The 22,366-nt window shown below is 39.2% G+C and overlaps 1 protein-coding gene across 1 annotated transcript in view; it reads right to left on the reverse strand.

The window, feature by feature from the left end:
* Positions 1-10,162: 10,162 nt before the first annotated feature.
* RASSF3 (Ras association domain family member 3) overlaps positions 10,163-22,366 on the reverse strand; it is a 30,239-nt gene continuing 18,035 nt past the window's right edge. Inside the window, exons 2-5 of the mRNA XM_061639836.1 lie at positions 17,921-18,028; positions 15,835-16,102; positions 14,197-14,312; positions 10,163-13,067 (exon numbers count right to left, since the gene is read on the reverse strand). Of these exons, the coding sequence (XP_061495820.1) occupies positions 12,921-13,067; positions 14,197-14,312; positions 15,835-16,102; positions 17,921-18,028 (639 nt within the window). The 3' untranslated portion in view covers positions 10,163-12,920. The remainder of the gene's footprint in view (positions 13,068-14,196; positions 14,313-15,834; positions 16,103-17,920; positions 18,029-22,366) is intronic.

Below are 22,366 nucleotides of genomic sequence, written 5' to 3' on the forward strand. Positions count from 1 at the left end.
GAAAAGAAGGGCTGAGACCATAGAAATGAAATGAAGAGCAGTAAGTTCAAGGAGCGAGAAGGTGAGAACTTGTCTTGAGTCAGCTTTGAAGTAGAGCATGCATGATAGTTTCTTGCTTCAGAGACTTGGACTGTTGCTCCAGACCAATTTAAACACCTCTGAATACACATGGGGCATTGCTTGTTGAAAGGCTACGTTTTCTTTATGGCATGTAAGCATTCCAGATGCAGAGATTGTGACATGGAGGCACTTTCTTCTAAGAGTTTCCCCCATGCATAACATGAGAAAACTAGGCAATATGCCATGCTAAATGTTTGAATTGGACCTTAAGACTGCTTCTCAAAAGAATGATTGTACTTAGATACAGATACCTAAATACAAAATACTTGTATTCTGCACACTGATATGATATGCATGTGGCAACTTTTCCATTCAAAATACTTGCAAATATTATTTAGATGAAGATTTGTAAATATTGAAAGGAAAATGCCTTATTGGAACACACATGCACCATTCACATCTGATACAATGAGGGTTTTTTGGGGGGGGGGGAGAATGGTAAATAGTCCAGATTTTGATCTCAGAATTCCTGTGGGTGGTAATAGAGCTTCTAGAATTTACTTTCTGCAAATGCCATAAAAGGTTGTTGAGATGGACAGCAGCAAATCTGAGGCTAGTTTTGTGTTTCTCAGAAGAAATTTTTAAAAATTACTAGTCAGGCAAAATGAATACTTAATAAAGTCTGTTTATAAACCTGAGCAGTCTTTGCTCTGTTCCAGAAGCAAACAATTCCTGTAGTAGATAAATGATAACTTGGAATAAGACTGAGACACAGAAATGTCATCTTGCAAGTTTTAAAAGTAAATTAGGTATCCTTGACAGTCATCATAAAATAGGGAGAGTTTGCTGGTTCAGTGAGATTGCACATAGAAAACAAAAGCATGTGAATGTCAGGGTTTGTTCCCTGGCCGTAGGAGAACAGAACTGAACATTTGACTGTGGTCTTAGATTCTGTGCATGCCAGCACAATATTTGCATGCCATACTTTCCCCATTCTCATCCACTGGTGACAAGTTCTCCTGGTTTGTTTTATTATAATGGAGAATTTTCAGGCTTTCATCCTGTATCCCACAAATTGTATCAATTTGGTTCAGTCTGTACCCCCTTCTGATTTCCCAACCTACCTGTTTTCCTTTCCTTACCAGTCACTGAAGCCTCTCAAGTCTATGTTAGTGATTTAAACCAGAACTAGAAACGGATAACAGTTCTACTGCAGTTAAATTTATTCTAGTTTTTTCTCCTTTGTCATACAGTCTTATGAAATAGAGAATTCTTGTCTCTGCCTCTACATTTAGTACTTTAGAACACATCAACATGAGTTCCACAATATTTTAGTAGCAACTTTCTATAAAAGTAACTTCTAATAAATGCATTCATAATCTGTTTGTGTAGACTTAGTTGTCCAGTTGTTGCTGAACTCCAGCACCCATCAGCCCCAGCCAGCATGTTGATCAGTCGGAAATGATGGGAGCAGCATCTGGACATCCACTGGTTCCCTATCCCTGACTTTAAGAAACATTTAGTTTTTTTGTAGTATTTGGTCAGAGCCAAAGCTACAGTGTTGCATGCCATGTGTTAAACAATGCTCATGTGGAAACAAACCATCCAGAATTAGTGAAACAACTTAGTGGTAGTTGGATATATTTAATATTTATTTTATTTCCATATCTAACCAGTTCCACTTGAGTATTAAAAAGGTAAAGGTGTCCCCGCACTTGTATTGCGAGTCGTTTCCGACTCTTAGGGTGACGTCTTGTGACGTTTACTAGGCAGATCGTATCTATGGGGTGGGATTGCCAGTTCCTTCCCCGGCCTTTCTTTACCCCCCAGCATAGGCCAGGTACTCATTTTACCGACCACGGATGGATGGAAGGCTGAGTGGACCTCGACCCCTTTTACCGGAGATTTGACTTCCTCCTTCCGTTGGAATCGAACTCTGGCCGTGAGCAGAGCTTTCAGCTGCGTTACCGCCGCTTACCACTGAATTCACCAATTAATTTCTCACAAGGCCCTTATGAACCGGGCAATATACAGTAACAATCCAGGAGAAAGGCTTAGGAATACATAGAACTGAAAGATTTTTATTGTTTTGTTATCCCTTTAGGTTCTACATTGCTTGATACTATGAAAACCATAGTATCTCAGAATATTTTAACTGTGTTAACTAACCTATCCATGGGTGTGTCTTCTATATAAAAAATTCAAATTATTTTTCTCAAAGTTAAGCAAAAACTTGTGTAGTGGACTGCAGTTCATGCAAATAGGACTTCCTGTTCCCCTCATCCACCTACAGCTCCCCATGTACCCCCAAAATTGGTTCTGGAGTGTTGGAGAGCTGCTGGGGCTGCAGGGAGGAGAGGAAGGGATGCCCCATCATGTCCTCTTGTACACTGTTGAATCTTGTCCAGGGCAAGACATGCAGCTCTGAAATTGATGGCAAGTTGAGTCATAATGAAAGAACCACTGGAAACCTACTTCTGGCCAGTCTTTACTCCTAAACATTTACATAAAGTACTAATCACTCATTTGCAAAAATGAAGAATACAAATAGTAAAACCTATATGCTTCTATTCAATAAGATGTTTAATTCTTTTTGGCTGTTATGTTTGCACTTTATCATGAAGAAGCTATCAAACTGCTGGATACCAACAGAGGCCTTACGGAGTATTAGTCTTAGAAGAATGCAACTGTAACTCACACATTGTTAAACTGAGAGCTGCGTGGCAGTGACATAGGACCAAGCCATGCAGTGGGGAATTGATCTACCTGGCAAACTGCAGTGTGCACAATTGTGGCATATAGCTGCCATATATCATAAGAAGCAACCCTGAATTAACTTGTGGAGTTCTAAATTAGATTTTCTACAATTCATCTCTTGTGCAGAGAAAAATAACTTCTAGTTCAATTAATTGAAGTTAACATCCATGTTTTCAGGGCTCAGTAATGTGTTTCCCAGCACTGCACTAACATCTTTTGCAAAAGTTTCTGTTAAAAATAACTCTTCGCCAAACTGCAAATTTGTAAGAGGCAAATAATCCAGGAAGTCTATCTAGTGATTTCACGCAAATAGACAGCAACTGCATCTATGATTAGATTCTCCAAGTGCCTGTGCTAGGTAGCCCTCTTTGATACTCTGTCCCCAACTCGCCGGTAGAGAGCCAGTGTGGTGTAGTAGCTAAAGTGTTGGACTACAACCTGAGAGACCAGGGTTCAAATCCTCACAGCCATGAAGCTCACTGGGTGACCTTGGGCCAGTCACTTCCTCTCAGCCTCAGAGGGAGACAATGGTAAACCCCCTCTGAATACGGCTTACCGTGATAACCCTATTCATAGGGTTGCCATATGGCGGGGTCAACTTGAAGGCAGTCCGTTTCCATTTTCCCCAACTCGCCCTAATCAATGCAAAAGCTAGTAAAAGCATTTTGTTTGTAATGCTGCTTGGAGCCATGACATTACCTGTTCAGTTTTCTTTCAGGATAACTATATCTCTGTTCCTAATGTAGGATGCCAACTGTGTATGTACATGTCAGTTTTCTTGCTCATGAATCGTAACATTTTGTTTAGAAAGTGCCCTTTGAAGGACCCTGTATATTGCTGCACTTTTCAGTAATTAAATTTGTTTATAACAAATACTGCAGTCTGAGACACACGTCAGGTTATTAAACACACAGATCAGGATTATTGAGTGACCATCTATTTGGTACTTGAGGCACACTGATTTAAGTGGGTGTGGAACAGTTTAAAATTCTGGAAAAAACATTGTATATGCAAAATACTCTAAAGTACATGCACTGCTTGCCAGCAAGTGACAGGACACCAAGATACATAACACCGCTGCCCGGGCCATGTTGAAATTACACAAGTGTTGCACTATGTGGCCATTAGCACAGTATTAATTCCCTTTGAAGTGCTTTTAAAAAACTGCGTAAATACAATTGCAATGAACACTTGATCAGATTTATGGGGGCTTCAGTTCTAAAACAACATAGAGGGGGACAGTTTTTTATGGCAATTTTCCACCCCTGCAGTCAAGAATGCTTCAAACAAAACTGGTACCAATACTTCATAAAATCTAACGTTATCTCAGATTTTATTAAGGTGTTGATAATAGCTTTGTCTTTAAACTGAGCAGGGCGGGCGCCACGCATGACTGGACCCTTGGGCACCAGCCTGCCCTGGGCCCATGCCTGCCTGCACCTCCCTTTCCTGCTGTGGTAAATGCCAGCTGTACAGCACTTGGAGGCATCAGCCCCTTAGGGAAGCCATCTTGGTTGATGGCAGGCATGCGCACAGCGCAGCCAGCATTTACCACAGTGGGAGGGAGGTGAGGTGGGCATTGTGGGCCTCCATGGTTGTAGCTGGGGTGCCTGGGAGCTCCCTCTCTGTTACCCACGGCAGGGTCAGGAACTGATGCAGATCACAGAATGGGAGTGCTATCCACGCTAAGGAGGGGCCCTTGGCCAGGGCCCAACTGGCTGCCCTCTGTTGCCAGCTCTGAAACAGAGTAGCAAAACCTTGAAAAGAAACTTTAGAGAAAAAAATCTGCAGTTTTTCTCAAAGCGGTTCTTAGAAATACCAAATATTAAAAACTTTAAAATAGCAACATAAGGCAACTCAAAGCCAGAGCAGCAACTCACAGAAAACATTAGCAGTAGCGACAGCTATCAATTAAAAGTGGATTGTAACAAAAAAAAGTGCTACCAAGAAATCAAATGTACATCCCACAAAAACAGCTACCACTGGAAGGCCAGTCTTGTGCCTGCCAATTGGACCTTAATGGCAGGTCTAGGCCTCCATGGATGAACACAGGGCCTAAGACTAGACCTTGTTTTATGTGCTCAAATCCCCTGAATTTTAGCTTTATTTGCTTTTAATTTTTATACTGCTGTTTTATTGTTTTAGGTTGTATTTGGTTTTATATTGGTTTTTATACTGTATATTGCTTAGAGATTTTTTAAAGAATGTAGTTTATAAATACTTTTAAATAAAAAATGAAACAAAAATACAACTGTAAGCAGCCCTTTAAACAACCTGGTCCTAAGCCATTTAAGGCTTTAAAGGTAACTATCATCACTTCTAAGTGGCTCTGGGAAAGCACTAGCACCTACTGAAGCTGGTATCGAATAGGTACCGTATGTTCCCCCAGTAGAGGTACTATTGCTTAACCTGCACAAGCAACTTCCAGCCAAACTGTAAACCGCCCAGAGAGCTTCGGCTATGGGGCAGTATACAAATACAATAAATAAATAAATAAATAAACTGAGGCATCTGTGTTCTGTACCAGCTGAAGCTTCCAAACAATCACTGAAAGGCAACACTATGTAAAGCACATTATAGTAGGGTGGGGTGGGGGAACCTGTGCATGAATAGCTGTGGCAAGCTCTACCTACTCCAGATAGGGCTTGTGGCAAATGACTGACTGCACCTGCATCTCTATAGATACCGCCAAGTCAAGAAAGAGCTGTCCATGATCTATCAAAGAGAACAATCTTGTCCACCACATTATATACTTCCATCCAGATCAGATTTCCCTTCCTATAGAACCTGTCTTACCAGAATTGAGCTCCAGCTTGTTTATCCTCATCTGTTCCAAAACGGGCTCCAGAACATATTCAGGGTTTCCATAGCTTCACTATATGGAAATGAGTAGGTAGACTTGTATGTCACCTTGCCTATATTTGACATCTTCAGTTAACTTTCCCCAGCAGCTTCATGTAGATGTCAAAAAACATTTGGGGAGGAGGTGCAAGCTGGAACCTCAACGTACCGCAATGACCACTGGGCAGAGCAGAATTTCTTCAGCACCATTGTTTGTGCATGTTCCTCCACTAAAGATAGCCACTGCAACTTTGTATCCCCTACTCCACCTGGAGAGCCTAAAAGACTACCAAAGTTGATGGCACTGAAAACAGAGAACTAAAAGGAGAACTAAAAGGATTGAACTACTTCTGGCCATTCCCTGGCATAAAGCATTCACTTAGAGCCCAATGCGGTTTGTCCCAAAATCAGATATGACTCATTAAACACAGCTATACTTGGAAGTACAGATTACCAGTATTTCCTGAGTCTTCTCAGTCTCCCAGCCCTTATAACAAAGTCAGTGGTTAAAGTATGTACTTTGGTTAAAAAAAAAAGTTAAAAAGCAATTATAAACTACTTGAAGTAGTATGCAACACAAAACAATTATTCTTGTGTTCTGCATTTCTTCCACCATGGAACTCTACATGATACATATGGGTTTCCCAGGTACTAGCCTGCTCCTGACCATTTCATGTACACCCAGACCATGCCCTAGGACATTCTGCTCTTCACAGTCATCACGTGTTGAAGAGTATGATTGCCATAGCTACTTTCAAGAAGATAGCTGTAAAAATGTTATTATCAACCTTATCTTGGCAATTAATTTCTCCAGCATCCAAAGTGGCCCAAAGGCATTATGAAAAGGAGCAAAAGGACCAGAGATCACTACTGTTATTCCATCTCTGTGGTTACCTTAGTTAGTCCAATATTAATCTGAATAGTCAGGCAGTTGATATCTTTTACGGTTGTACTAGTAAAGCCCTTTGCCAAAATTAATATTTTTAGTAATAAAATATTCCACAAGTGCTGTGGCTGCAAACTGAAACTCTTTAGAAAGTTAGGTTCAGATTGCATGTCTTACTAAAATAATGGCGATGGGAAGGGTTTGAAAGCACATCAAACACATCTGGGTCTTGAGAAGTGTCTGGAAGACTGTCTGGATACCCATGTGTTGCTTTGATCTCCTGAGAGGACAGACTATTTCTTTTAAAAGTCCCCCACTCAGTTTTTTCACTGTCACACCATTGCTTCAATTACTTAAGTCAAGAATTGCAGTTACAGCTATTAGTCTTCAGGAAAATGTACTTTAAAGTTGGGTGCAAACAAGCAAGAATGAAAAGTCCCCTTCCACATTGGCTGGCATGATATCATTGATTTGTATGTCCAACTACTTAGCTGGATACACTCTCCCAAAAATCTTACCTTAGCACAGTAGGCCTCTAAGCATTAGAACATTGCCATCTTTAGAAAAGTACAAGATAGGGTGGAATATAGAAGAGCTCCCTCTCCCCCAGTTCCCAGGGACTCAAAAGCTGCATAGCAGGTTGGGAAGGTGGGGAACAGCACTGAGGGATGGAAGCACTGTTACTGAGTGAAAAGAGAGATCATGGAGGATGCAGAGGTATTTGTAATCTTCCAGTCTGCCTTTTTGCAGCTTGAATCTTTCTGGAGTTGTGATCAGAACAATAGATTGCCTCTCAAATGTGGGGAGAGGAACATGGTGGATATATTCAAACTCCTTCCATTTGCTGATTCAGTCCTAGATATCCAGTGTTCAACACTCAAAAGATAATTTTATGTTGGATGCTACCATGGTGTATTTGTTTTATACTAGAAGGGCATGATATAAATACTTTAATAAATAAATTAAAATATCTTGGATAAGTATGCAAAAACCTTTCCATGACCACCTTTGTACAACAGCTTTGTTTTACCTGTAAAGCAGCGTCAAACTCAGAGAAATGTTTAACACGGCAAAATCTCTTTATATGCTGATGTTTAGTGCCCAGAGTTATTGAAAATGCTGCATTTGCTCAGTGCAGTTTTCTAAATAAGTTTTGTAGAATGGAAGGGCTCTTTCATGTTAATTTCCATAGGAAATCACTTTACAGCACATTAATCTATTTCAGCATGGTTCAATTTTATTATTCATTTGCTTCATTTTTAAAAAAGCTTCCGTTTGTGTTGCAACTGCAACTAAAGAACTTCATAAAGCCCCAAAGACACCCCCAGCAAATGAAAAATTCTGTATCTTTCATAATTGATGAAGAATATTAAGAGCATTGAAATGCAATTTTAGATACATGCAAGGCCTGTTGGATGATTTCTCAAAAGATGATGATGATATGCAATATAAGGATAGGATCAACTCTCTCAAATTCAAATGGGCCATATGTATAAGTACCCGGCTTTACTATGCACCACTTTCAAGCAGCTGAATACATGCTGCAACTTTGTTTAATCCTTTACCAAGATGTGTGAATGCAATTTCTAAAGGAGTTTCCTTATGACTGGAATATGAGCAGTAGGTTTGCTTTTTCAAGTCCTTCAACGAAGCAGACTTTTATGTTTTCTATCCAAGAAAAGTCAGTAGTAGGAAAGTTACTAGTAGGATAACATCTGTGGCATGCAGTAATATGACTGAGAAAATGGTGAATAATCAATAACTTTGCCAACAGTCTCTTCAAACTTAGAACATGCTTGAAAGTTACCATGAAAGTTTATTTCAACATTTCCTTTGCTGTTTTAATCTTGCAACTTAGGATCAGGGGTGGGGACTCCATGGCTCTCCAGAAGTTGTCGGGCTCCAACTTCTATCAGCCCCAGCCAACATGGCCAATAGTCAGGGATTATGGGAGTTGCAATCCTACATTTTGAGGCCACACGCCCCTGATTTCGAGGCAACAGGCTATGATAGTGTAAGCGGCCATTACTATTCATACATTTATTTTAAGGAGTAGGTGTTGGGTGAAGATTGGCAGTATGAGTACAAAGAAGTGGATTAGCAGTAATAGCATATTTCCCCCCAGCAGGGGTACAAAATCCCAGGCACTTGTGTTGGCAGAATGTAGGCATTCTCTAAAGTTATACACACTACCATATCAGAACCTTAATTTATTGAACAAGTACTCTATAAACACTTGAAATTCAATGTATTGTATAATAGGTGCCCTTGAAATGAGGCTGCAGTGTAGGATAAAATCTAGCTAAAATAACTGAGCACATGTGGTACAGATAATGATTTTATACAGGAGTATTATATATATATTCCAAGATTTATTCTTATTTAGTAAATATATTACCATTATATTTTAAGCCACAGAGGAGATAAAGTTGTTCAGAGAAGTTTATTGTGTAGGTGTTCCTCTAGCTACTGGGATTTTCAGGCTCTGCAAGGAATTCCAGTTGGCTTTTAGTTTTGTCCCAGCCATCACCACCACACTTTTTCCGATGAAAAATCAAGCCACATGCTCAGCCTCCTCTTGACCCCAATGTGTGAAGAATGAGAAGAGGAACAATCCCAGCCCACTATCTGCACAGTCTGGTAGGGGAGCCAGTGTGGTGCCACAAAACTAAGGTCAGCTTGGCCATACAATGGTTTGGATCCGGACTTTGCTCCTGGGAAGGGACAATCCTGACAGGGGGAACAGAGTTCCACTTGGGATACTCCTGCTGGCAAAGGCAGGAAGGAGGCAATTTCTGCCAATTCCAATTTCTCCCTCCAACAATCTGCTCCATGGTGTTGTGGAACATTTGTATGTGGAATTATAAATGTATAAAACCAATTTACACTCCTAACTTATATGCACACTCCTTGGAAAATTCCCAACCCCCCCTTTTAAAAATGGTTTAATATAATGTATTGAATTATGAAAACTAATGCTTAATTTTGCACATGACTCAAAAGAACCTCCGCTCTTACAACAAGAAAGAGTGCCTCTGAACATATTTGATATTTTTCAAGTAGCCAGGGTCTACCTCCACATATCTACCCTTAGAGGGAACAGCTTCCAGACAATCCTGCTACTATAGTTACCTTACTTAACGAAACAAATAAAAAGTTAACCACTAAGACAAAACAATTGTTTCTAACATGCATATACTGAAGGAAGAAATACTTCTTTGTGTGTGGTGTGACATGTTTGTAGCTTGAGAATTAGCCACTTGAGCCTTTGACAAAAGGATGGCAAGGTGCAATCTAAATGTTATAAAATATTTAGCAAGGATGATTCATGTGCAGAAACAAACTGCCAGGTCTTTCCGCTCAAGGCCTGCACACAAGGGGACACAAATGCTGAGTCATTTTTCTGCACAAAGCATGCATAACATATGATCAATGTTGGCATCTATTTGGAGGGAGGAAAAACCAAAATCAGGCCCCTACTTTTGTCCCAGAGATTACCACTGCTGCCAGAGATCATGTATGCATGAGGGGTGGGACATGTGTAATAACAGTTGGATAGGTGCCATACCTGAAGTGCAATAAACTTAACTGATAGTCTAGCAATGAAAAACAGCCAAATCACTGTCCACTTCAGCTTTAATGATGGAATTACAGCCTGCTATATTAGTAACAACTTCAGAGGAAATCAAGGCTTCCCCATAAAAAGATTTTCAAAATAATAAATAGTACAGTTTTCTAGAAAAGAAAAACTTTTTTTCAGTGTTTCCTACATTGCTCTCACCTCAATTTATTCTCCAGTCAGGTATTAATAAACAGCTGAAACATAAAAGGGTTGCAACATATCTTTGACAGATTAAGAACCTGACACTGAAACAAAATTAAAATTAAAGCTTACAAAAAGAACACAACCACATCTGAGTTAGCACTGACCTTTTCTTATTTTTTTTTTTTTTAAGAAACAGCTGTGTTAACCAGTGTGTTTTCTGTTTTTAAGAATGTCTGGATACAAATTCTGTTTTTCCTGCTCAGACCTGCAGTGCATAAAACACACCAGAAGAAGATGGGGGAGCAAGGAAACATAAAGATCAAGTAAAATTTTAAAAAAGATTCACATACTTGAAAATTGCCATTTCTAGATTCAAAAACAGCTGAGTAACTTGTTTAATATTACAAACATTAAATTTTTATGAGTATCAATACAATTAAGTGAATCAGAGGGCCAGTACAGAATTTAACTGCTCCCCAGATCAAGGCTGTGGAAAAAGTGCTAAGCTGAAATGCACCCCTCTTCCCAGTCCAAGCTAGGTAGCCATTTGTGTTTGTGACTGGGTGAGAGACAGAATGAATATGAACATTAACCTTCAGCTCAGCTCCAGCGAAAAAGCCCTTTCCATAGTGATACTTTATGCAGAAGCCAATTTTGATGCATCTTGCATTGAGATTTGCTCAACTGCGTGCAACACTTGTTCTCTGACAGTTAACAGTATATCCCTGGCAGCCACTAGGGTGTATACTTTGCACATGACTGGGCAACACTGGCTGTAAGCAGCATTTAAATGTTACCATTTCCATCAACAAAAAGTAAAGGCTTTTGGGTGCCTGGCACATAGGAATATTAACACCTAAACCAATCCAATGATATGACATAGTATTTGTAGAAAAATAACTAACTGACCTTGAAGAATACCCTGCACCACTAACCTATGTGACTTTGATTATGTCTCCAATAAAATAAAAAAGACACACAAAGCACTACAATATTACTCATGAAATAAAAATCCAAACAAGATATGCCTTTGACTGATACCTAATTCTACTTTTAATTTATTGTTAACATTTCCATCTATCAAGATTGTCTTGGCAAATCTCAAATTAGAATCTCTTCCTCAAATCTCAGTATTTTGAGGGAATAAGCAGCCGAAGTTAAAAAGGCAGGCACACTTATCCAAGAGAACATACATCTTAGCTGCATATAATACCCACCAGGTGTCACCACAGCAGCAGATATTCCTCAAAAATTTCAAAATTAATGCCCAAATAATGAGGGGAAACATTATTGCTGCTCATGATTAAATTATATAAATTAAAGTTATTTCAAGTCAATAATTGTTCCCCTGGGTGGCTGCAAATATAAACTTTAAAAGTCTTGTTACACATTTATATAAACGGTTGTATTGCACACCCATTTCTTTGGTTTCATTTACCATACATACTTTAAGATAAAATATTTCTGGAAAAACTACAAAATCCTTCCTCTTCCAATTATTTATCATAGTTCAGCAGCACAGAGAATCCTAGTCAGCTTTTAAAAGTTGTATAGCTTAAACACAGAAACCAAAACCACAGATAACTCAAGTTGCTCATAGCACAAGGTAATACTACAACTCTCCTAACCTTTTTTAATATAGAAAGAAGAATGTTTGTTTTTATTTGAGGTTTAAAATAATACAGTGTAATTCTCCTGTCTTTACCTCTTTTTTAAGTAAAAGTAAAAAGTTTGTGCTGAGCTCAATTCAACTGCATCTTTAGACACTGTAAGAGTTCTGGATTCATCCTTTAAATGCTGATACTTGTACTCATGAAAACCTCAACCAAGAGTTTGAGCGTATTGTAAAAGCACATACAAGATTGTAACTGAAGCGTGTTGCCGGTCACACACACAGCCTTTATGCAGTTCAGTTTCTACTATATTTAGTAAATTTTCTCTCAATAATAGCATTTAATATATTAATTTCAGTTAACACTAATCAGCATAAACAGTCAACCGTCTTTACAATACTTTTCTGTTTTAACTTTTCTCTTCTGTTTCAACATCCTCCTGTCTCTTCACCTCTTGCCTTCTTTCCTACTTCCTCTCTACCTTCCCCAGTTCAGACTATTTTAACATCTCCTGTACAACCTTTGGAACAGATTGTTTATCTCTTCTAGAAATAAAAATATATGTTTTGCAAATATTTGAATAAAGGTAGTGCAAATCCATTTTGTTATCTAATAGTGTGCTAATTCTTATTCAAAACTGGCTGTGATTTAAAATTAAATTAAATTTGCACATCCTTAAGTTTTAAAAACTACAAATTAAAAATTAAAGCAAAGAATGTATTGTGCTTCAGTGTCTGAAAATAGACATCATGCATGATGCAATCTGGTAAAGACTCATGAAGCACACACAACGGAGGTCTGCAAATATTGCAGATTCTCTTTGCTTCTATATGCAAGAAGTAAAGTATGTCAGTTTTTGAAACCACCTCTACAACAACAAAATGGCCATATGGATTAAAGAGACAGGTACTTTTGCTCTTGCTTTGGGTACTGGGTTTGGCATGCTATGCAATATTTGGTAATTTGCATTTTTCCTGAGTATTCTTTGGGCCCTTTTTTAACCTGGTTTCCAAACTCCAAGGGCTTCTTCAAGTTTTTCTCTGTATGCTGTGTAGCGCCTTTGTAAGATTTGTAATTGTTCATCTTCTTCCTTGTCCAGTATACGCAAGAAGTTCTGTAGTTCAGGAAAGCTAAAGGCTTCCCACTGTGGGGAAAAAAAGGTTTTAAAAGGCATGTAACAATACCTTAGCTATTCATAAAAGTAAGAATTCGGAGAGGAGGGGTTGCAATGCTCACTTTATTCTACTTACTACTCAAGAAGATAAACTTGTAGATCTAATTCCCTATGGTAGTGGTGGGGAATCTGTGGCCCTCCAGATATTACTGAACTCCAGTTCCCATCAACCTCAGCCAGCATGACCAATGGTTAGCGATAATGGACTTGTAGTCCAGGATAGCCAATGTGGTGCCCTCCATATATTGTTGGACTACAACTCCCATCATTCCTGACCACTGACCATGCTGGCTGGAGTTGATGGGAGTTAAAGAGTCCAACAATATCTGGAGGGCTCCACTTTGGCTATGCCCAGAGGATCACAGCTTCCCCTTTTCTGCCCTATGGGCTCTTTGCTGCACAAAAATACATTAAATGAATAACTACACTCTACCAAAGAAAACCATGTACTCCTCACGCATAAGTAAACAATAAAATCTCAAAAATATCACACACAAAAAGAACTGAACCTCTTGAATATGTACTTCTTTGTAAGGGGGGAAATCAAATAGATGAGATTCAGTGAAATATTTGCTTTTCTTCCTACACCCAAATTCTGAAGCAAATCCTCATGTTTACATGCTAAAAAAATCATGTGAAAGCAAGTCTTCAAGCTTGTCCCCTCCCACTCTTCCACACAAGAAAATAAATAAAAATATTCTGCTTAATTCTGAACCATAGTTCTTTGTTGAATCTAAACTCAGAGAACAATGGTTTGTTATAAACAAACCAGGTTGAAACCATGGCTTTTGGGGGCATGTGGACAGAAGAGATCTGTTGCGCAAGTAGTCTTCTGCTCAGAGAACTCTGGACACATCCTCTTCTGTTTCATTTCTGTTATTGTTCTAAATAATGAAAGATCTTAAAACAACAGGTTGGATTTCGCATGACTACAAAGCATGTACTTTTCTGGTCTAAAATAAGCCTGAGAGTACATTTTACAGGTGTCTACTGGAACCAATATACATCTAGTCAGAAATCCTGGCAATGAAGAAGTTGGACTTAAGGATCCTCGAGAAATTGCAAGCTATTTGATGCTATGAACAGAGATGTGACTTACCAAAACCTCTCCAGTTTCATGCTCACGCAGAACAAAACTAAGCATGTCTGTTCTTGGGCCTGCCACCAACCGCAAATAAAGGGGATGTTCAGTTTCTGAGAGCTTGCACATATACACTGAGAGATTAAAAATATCACAAAAGAAAAAAAGTAAACATGCATATAGGATTTCTGCCGAACAAGGGCCAGAACTAAATCAATATACACACAAAAGATCCTTAAAAGCTCAAACATTACTACACAAACTGAGAATTACGAGCAAGATATGTTACATGATGAACAGCAATAATTACAACTGCTAATGCAAAAAAAGAAGATCTAAGCAAAAAATAAATGAATAAACTTACATGTATTCAAAGTACACACAACTATCAAAAGTATAAATGCAATATGGGGGTGGGGAATCTGTTACAAAACTGGAAGTGTGCAGTTAACCAGAAGATTTCCCCCCAACTATTTCCATTCAACCAGTGAATGTCAGTTTTCTGTAGCTTGTGGCAAAACCCCTTTATTTTACATTAACAGCCAAGACTCGAGTATATCAAGAGGAACCACTGTTTTTTGGATGAACTTTCCTGCGAACATAACAGCCTGCTGGATCAGACCAGTGGCCCATCTAGTCCAGCATCCTGTTCATACAGTGGTCAACTAGATGCCACTGGGAAGCCCATAGACAGGATCTAGGCACAAGAAAACTCCCCTTCCACCAACTGGTATTCGGAAGCATACTGCCTCCGACCATAGAGGAAGAGCATAGCCATTATGGCTAGTAGCCACTGCTAGCCTTGTCCTCCATGAATTTGTCTAATCTTCTTTTAAAGCCATCCAAATGGGTGGTCATCACTGCCTCTTGTGGGAGTGAATTACATAGTTTAACGATGCACTATGTGAAGAACTTTCTTTTGTCTGTCCTTAATCTTCCAACATTCAGCCTCATTGGATGCATTAAAATTATAATCCTTCTGTTTGGCTTGTAAAGTTATTTCGTATTCAGAGAAGATAAGTCTTTTCAGTGGTAGCCCTGTAGCAATGGTAACAAGAACCTTTTTCAGAGCCTTTTTTGAAAATAGGAACTTTTATGCAGTTCACAAGGTAAAAAAAGGTTTACTTAAACAAGCATTGAGGGATTTTTTATCTTTATGGATATAATTTTATGGCCCCCTTGCTTATTTATTTAAATAGCCTGTCGCAAATGTTTGTGATTTTATTAGACTATATTAGTTATTGTATTATGTGCTTTTCAATTTGTGCACCATTTTGAAAGATGGTATGATATTTTATAAATAAATCATATGTAGGATACAAGAACATGTTTTGTTTAGTAGGCCTAGTATTTAGGTGTAAAAAGATCACCCCATATAGTAGTATAATGTGACAGAATCAAGGAGATAAACAGTACTTAATAGCAAGAGCACCAATGGTGACTTTTCCTTACTGGAAAGCACCCAATTTTTGTTGATATGTCATACATACTCAGTCCTCTGCAGTAAAATCAAGCTGAATAATTCTAATTAGTTCCTATCCCACTGCTTAATTCCCAAGTTAGTCTTACAGGGTGAAAATATGAAACAGTATCTCCTTCTCACTCACCCACCCAGCTCGTTTCTTCACCAATATTCAAAAAGATCTAGAAGCATACCTTGATCTTCCTTGTGACACCGTTTATAAAGTGCAAACTTGGCAGGATTATCAGCCACCAGAAATTTTTTGAGCAAGGCTTCAATAACTTCACGAACAGTGTTAGTGCTGCTGATGTGAAGAGTATTCATGTAGCCATTAGGCAAGTAAAAAGTTGTCTCATCGTTGTTATTGACATGCTTCCCTGGATTCACAGAAGTCCGTACCGTGATAGGCCTACACAGTTCCATCTGAACTTTAATGAAGCCGGTATATACTCCGCTGGAGTTCTATAATAGACATATATATACACACTATGAAACAATTAATTTTATCAAAAGATCTAGAAATTCAAACAACATTTCCATCTGTACATTATATAAAAACTTTTGCCCCATCCTGACAATACTTGCACATCACACAGGCCAGTTTACAGCAAATTAAGACCACAGTGTCAGCATGGTGAGTGGTTAGAGCAGCCTTTCCACAACCAGTGTGCCTCCAGATGTTGTTGGACCACAATTCCCATCTTTCCTGACCATTGGCAATGCTGGCTGAGGCTGATGGGAGTTGTAGTCCAACAACATCTGGAGGCACAGTGGTTGGGAAAGGCTGGGTTGGAGTGTTGAACTAGGACCTGGGAGATCAGGGTTCAAATCCCAACTCAGCCATGATGCTTGCTGGGTGATCTTGGGCCAGTCACAATCTCTCAGCCTAACCTACCTCACAGGGCTGTTGTGAGGATAAAATGGAGAGGGAGGAGAGCCATGTATGCCACCGAACTCCTTGGAGGAAAGATGGGATATAAATATAATCATAAAAATAAAACAAAAACATCAACATTCAAAAGACCAATACTACAGAAGCAGGCATGACAGATAAAAACCAACTTTAAAAAACCCATTATCTCCCATGGAAGGCAAAAGTTTAACAGTTTTTAAAAGTCTTCATTAGCCAGTGAAATGCAGCTAAGAGAGGGAGCCGCCCGGGCTTTCTGGGGTAAGCACATTCATAATCTGAGCGTAGCCATCAAAAAATTACATCCATCACAGATGGGACACACAGAAAGTCTTCTACACCAGATCTAAGGCAGTGAGTAGGCTAGCATGGAAGGAGGCACTTCTTTAGGTAAATCAGGCCAAGCCTTTCAGGGAAGAGGTGGAAAACCTTCAGGCCGCAGGCCAAACGGAGTCCACCAGGCCTTGGAGAGCGCCTAAAACAGCCTGTTGGGCCAAACCATGCCCACCTTTCTAGTGCGTGATGTCATATATGATGCCAGGCATGGGAAATTTCACACCAAAACTAAAATGAAGAATTGGTACCGCACTTTTAAGTGGAATCCCAATTCTTCCTTTGAATTCAAGCTGATGATACAAAGGATCTTCCTCTGCAGAGACTAGCTGTAAGTACCAACCAGCTGACCGCAAGCCCCGCTAGGATCTGCTGCACTACTGAGTTCCCCACTGGGTGCTCTGTAGTGCAGCTGATCTTTATCCAAAGTAGAGCTTGCTGCTCAAAGTGTGGCTTGTCAGGTTGCCATGATGTCAGAAGATCTGACAGGTGGACAGCCCTACCTACCTGTCAAAATGACAGGCCAGATCCTATTTCCCACCCTCTTGCAGGGCTTTAAAAGATAATTATCAATACTTTGATTTGTGCCCAGAAGCAAACTGGCAATGTGCAGCTGCTGCTGAATAGAGGAAATGTGAGCCCAAGGGCATGTACCCACTTGCATCCTTGCTGCTGCATTCTGAATCCTGTGAAGTTTTCAAAAACATCCTTCAAAGATTGTCCATGTAGAGCACATTGCTATACAACATAGATTTAACTAAGGCAAATGCTACCATAGCTAGATCTATGGGTCCCTGAATGTGCTTATTTTCATTTTCCTCCTGTCTCATGTTTGTCTGACTGCAAACCATTAACTTAGGGCCCATCTACTATTTAGCACTCAGGAGTATTTTAAGCACAGAGAAGGTGAAGAAATATGCATGACCTAAGCGTATTTTCTCTAAGTTCATATGCCAAAACCGTACAGTGATGATTTGACATGCTCCATCATGCACTCCTTGTAACTATCAAAAAGAAAAACTGTACACAAGTCTTACCAACGTCATCTTTAGCTTGTCGGTAACATCTGAATTGTACATTTGGACTTTTTCCTTGATTGCTTCTTTGGTGAGGTAAGTGTGAGTTTCTTGCTCTTTCTGAACATCCTAAAGCAAAGCAGGTTGAGTTTTAAAGATAAAGGAAAAGAAAATACTACTACTTAACATTTACTGAGCATCTCTAAATACTAGCTACTGAACAAGAGAAATTGTTTTTAAAATGAGAGTTGAATCATGTACAAAGGCTATAATGTAATGTATGTGTTCCAACTTATATTCCAAACACTACAAACATATATAGTGGAAACAACCTTTACCTCTCAATGGGTGGCTTAGAAGCAGACAGAGGGTGGAATCCAACTGGTGCCCTTGTGCGCACAGAAGGGCTTCCATCCAGAGAGTGGAAGAACTGGTCACTCACATGTCTAATAATCACATTTCCACGTTGTCTAAAGCCTAAAAATATACTCCCTACCACACTTCAGGATGTGCGGCAAGAAAATGAATTTCTGGGCTTTGGGCAAGATGCAGAAGTGTTAGAGAGAAGTTCAAGTCACCTGTGCTTCTACTCACCTGTCTCAACTAAAGAACATCCAAAAATTGATGTACTAGCAAAAGTGGTGCATTCAAAGACCCACTCTGCTCACTTTAATGCACAGCATGCCCAAATACAATTGTGTTCTCTTGTCAATTATTTGTGTACAACATGTTAAGAAAGGAAGATCTTTGAAATAATTCTCTTTTTTTAAAATAATTTTTATTCAAATTTTTCAAAAAAACAAACAAAACAAAGTAAAAAAAAACATACAACAACAAAAAATAAAAATAAAATAGTTGACTTCCGATTTGTCGCAGATCAGCTATAAGTATATAATATACATCAAACCTGTCCCTAAATGTATACATACAGAATCCCTTTTCTCCATAGGCTGTCTTAGTTAATCGTCAAATCCCAGTATCATCATTTTATTTTGATCTTTCGACAAAAAGTCTAAGAGAGGCTTCCATTCCTTAAGAAATGTATCTGTCGATTTTTCTCTAAGTAGACATGTCAATTTATCCATTTCTACTAAGTCCATTAATTTCAATAGCCATTCTTCCATTGTTGGTGTTAATTCCATTTTCCACTTTTGTGCATATAATAATCTTGCTGCCATAATCATATATAATATTATTCTTCCATATTTCTTTTCTATTTGTTTAGATCTTTGAAATAATTCTCAAGAGATTGACTGGAAATAATTCTTTTAATGGACTAACGCCAGCGAAACATTTTGGCATTCTTCAAATGAAGAGTGAGTGGGTGAGTGAGTGAGTGAGTGAGTGAGTGAGTGAGTGAGTGAGTGAGTGAGTGAGTGAGTGAGTGAGTGAGTGAGTGAGTGAGTGAGTGAGTGAGTGAGTGAGTGAGTGAGTGAGTGAGTGAGTGAGTGAGTGAGTGAGTGAGTGAGTGAGTGAGTGAGTGAGACAGACAGACAGACAGACAGACAGACAGACAGACAGACAGACAGACAGACAGACAGACAGACAGACAGACAGACAGACAGACAGACAGACAGACAGACAGACAGACAGACAGACAGACAGACAGACAGACAGACAGACAGACAGACAGACAGACAGACAGACAGACTTTCTCTCCCAAATATGAGCCTGGCCACCAAATAACCAAAAAGCAATGTGAAGAACCACTAATTACAAGGGAGAGGATGCTACTTAGCACATCTTGGATTTCCAGTGACTAGCTATAGATATAGACCTGCTTACTCCAAGTTGTATATTGATTTTTACAGTCCATTGTAAATATATTCCTTAAGCACATTCCTTAATATATTCCTTAAGGATATCTGATTTGTTCTTAATCCACAGGGAGAATTAATGTTATAAATACATTTTGATCATTTGCACAAGCACCATATATAGACTGAAACTGTTTCAGATCTCAGCTTTGGTGAACTGAAACATCTATCTAAATGCCTTAGCTGGAAAGCTGTCTGGCTGGCATATCTAATACAGGACCAAAACACTCAAAATGTGGCCAGGAATGGCTACTAGGCATTAATCCCTCAGACAGCTTCCAGTTAAGTCATTACATGTGTATCAAGACCCTAGGCATTGTACCATTTGTGTGTAGGCTCATCTAATAAACATTAGGAACATGGAATTCTGAGAATACCAAACACTCAATGCTTATTCAGCAATTTCTGAATTGGCGGGGTGGCATACTCCCAAAGCTCTCACCATTATAAGTATCATGATTTGGCCATTTAATTGGGGACACTGACCATCATTTGCCTGATGCCTTTGGAAGATAAAAAGGATGCACCCAAGGTGACTTCTAAAAAACATAAATTAATTGTGTTTATATTAAACACATGAACCGTATCCGTGATCAGGACCAGTTTATGTATAAGCCACTTCTGTGACACTATGGGAAGGTCAGTCATCTGCTATTACTCCTTTCATGGAATCTAGTGTGGAAGTTTCTGCCACAGAAAATCAAACTATAAAAAGAACCAAAAATATAACATAATTTATTTGTGTCTGCCTGCGTATGAGAAAGAGAGAATATGAGAGACTTATATGTACTTGTGATACTAAAGTAACCCATCACGTTTATCATGATCTCACTCCAAAACCACCAGTTTTGCCATACCCTATATGGCTGTGCTTTGACTGCTGGCATGCAACCCAGTTCTAAACAGAGATGGTTGTTTAAAATTTGAAGGTTAAACTGCAAGAACAGCATTTAGACTCCTGGCACTTGATTTACAGTAGTAAAAGGCACAGCAGGTTACACATCCATTTAAAATGGACTATGGGATTTCTTTTGTTGAAATGTGCCTTTCATAGAGGCTCATATGGTCTTGTGTCAATTGTAAAAGAAGAAATGACTTGTAATTTGGTAAGTGAATGTTTTACTGGTTAGTGTTCTGTTACACTGTGCGTGTGAGTGAGACAGTGTGTTAGAGAGACTGGATTAGAACTCTGAAAATGCATTTATCACATTTTGCTAAGCTGTTTACGATATGGGAGGCCGAGAGAGATTTCTTCAAAACAAGCCATGAGCACCCACCACTTTTCACCAAACTATATCCCCATATATCCCCAGAATCACTGTGTTCTGCAGGTGAGGACCTCCTGCAGATACCATTTTAACAGGAGGTCCATTCTGCCTATCACAGGAAGCACACCTTTACTTGTGTTGTGGCACCTACCCTTTGGACTTCCCTCCCCTTAGACAGGCACCATCTCTGTTATCTTTTCAGCCCTACTGAAGACTTTCCTCTTCCAACAAGCCTTTTAAGTAGAGACCTTATCTCAGTCTGTGTCAGAACTGCCTTTTAAGATGTCTTTAAAGTGTGGTGTTGTTGTTTTTAAAAGATGTTTTGTTTTAATGTTTTTAGACTATATTAAAACAAAACATCTTTAAAGTATTTTGTTTTAAGATATTTTAAGAGTGTTTTTGTTTGCTGCCTTGAGCTCCTTCTGGGAGGAAGGGCAGGATCTAAATTTAATAATAAATTAACAAACAAACTATGCTGACTGGGATGCAGCAGGACACTTTTGAGATCTTCACAAAGAAGTTGATTTGTTTAATAGACTGATCAATCCCCCTTTAGTAAAAAAGTGACTAACCACATTTCTAAAAAAAACAATAGATACACCAAGAGTGACATGCTCACAATGCAAAACAGCCAGCCTCGCCCTAGCAGAGGGAGCAGGGGAAGAAAGAAGGGGACAGTCTAACTGCAGCAGGCCCTGATGCTGTTCCATATTATTCTGGCACCCTCTACTACACTCAGGAGCATTCATAGCAAATCAACATATTGTTTGTAAAACCATATACTCAGTTTTAGGCCATTCAGAAGCTAGCAATTACAAAGAGAAATAGGGAGGCAAAAGTCACATAGTAAATAGGTATATTGCTATGCCTATTAATTGCTAACTGAGGTTATCATTATCTCTTTGCCTAAATATTGGCCCAGTTCACACATCACAGTAAACCATAGCCAATGGTATACTGTCAACATGCCTATCTGGGCACACCTATGTATTTTGCTCTTCCCTGCTAGCATGTTCCCTAGCTTAACCTTACATCTGAAACAGGGGCACTAGAGGACTCTCCCATCCTGTGGATTCCAGCAACTGGTATTCAGAAGCACACTGTGAAGGCAGAGAATAGCCATCATAGCTAGTAGCCATAGATATGGTGGCCATCACTGCCTCTTGTGGTAGCAAATTCCCTCATTTAAACTATGCGCTGTGTGAAGAAGTACTTCCTATCATCTGTCCTGAATCTTTGAACATTCATCTTCACTGAATGTCCATGAGTTCTAGCGTTGTAAGAGAGGGGAAAAAACACTTCTCTATCCATTTTCCCCATAGTATGCATAATTTATGCAAGGTTATGCCCTTGGTTACTGATCCTGACTTAATGGGAGTGAA

This window comes from Rhineura floridana, chromosome 8 (assembly GCF_030035675.1).
Source record: "Rhineura floridana isolate rRhiFlo1 chromosome 8, rRhiFlo1.hap2, whole genome shotgun sequence".
Lineage (NCBI taxonomy): Eukaryota > Metazoa > Chordata > Lepidosauria > Squamata > Rhineuridae > Rhineura > Rhineura floridana.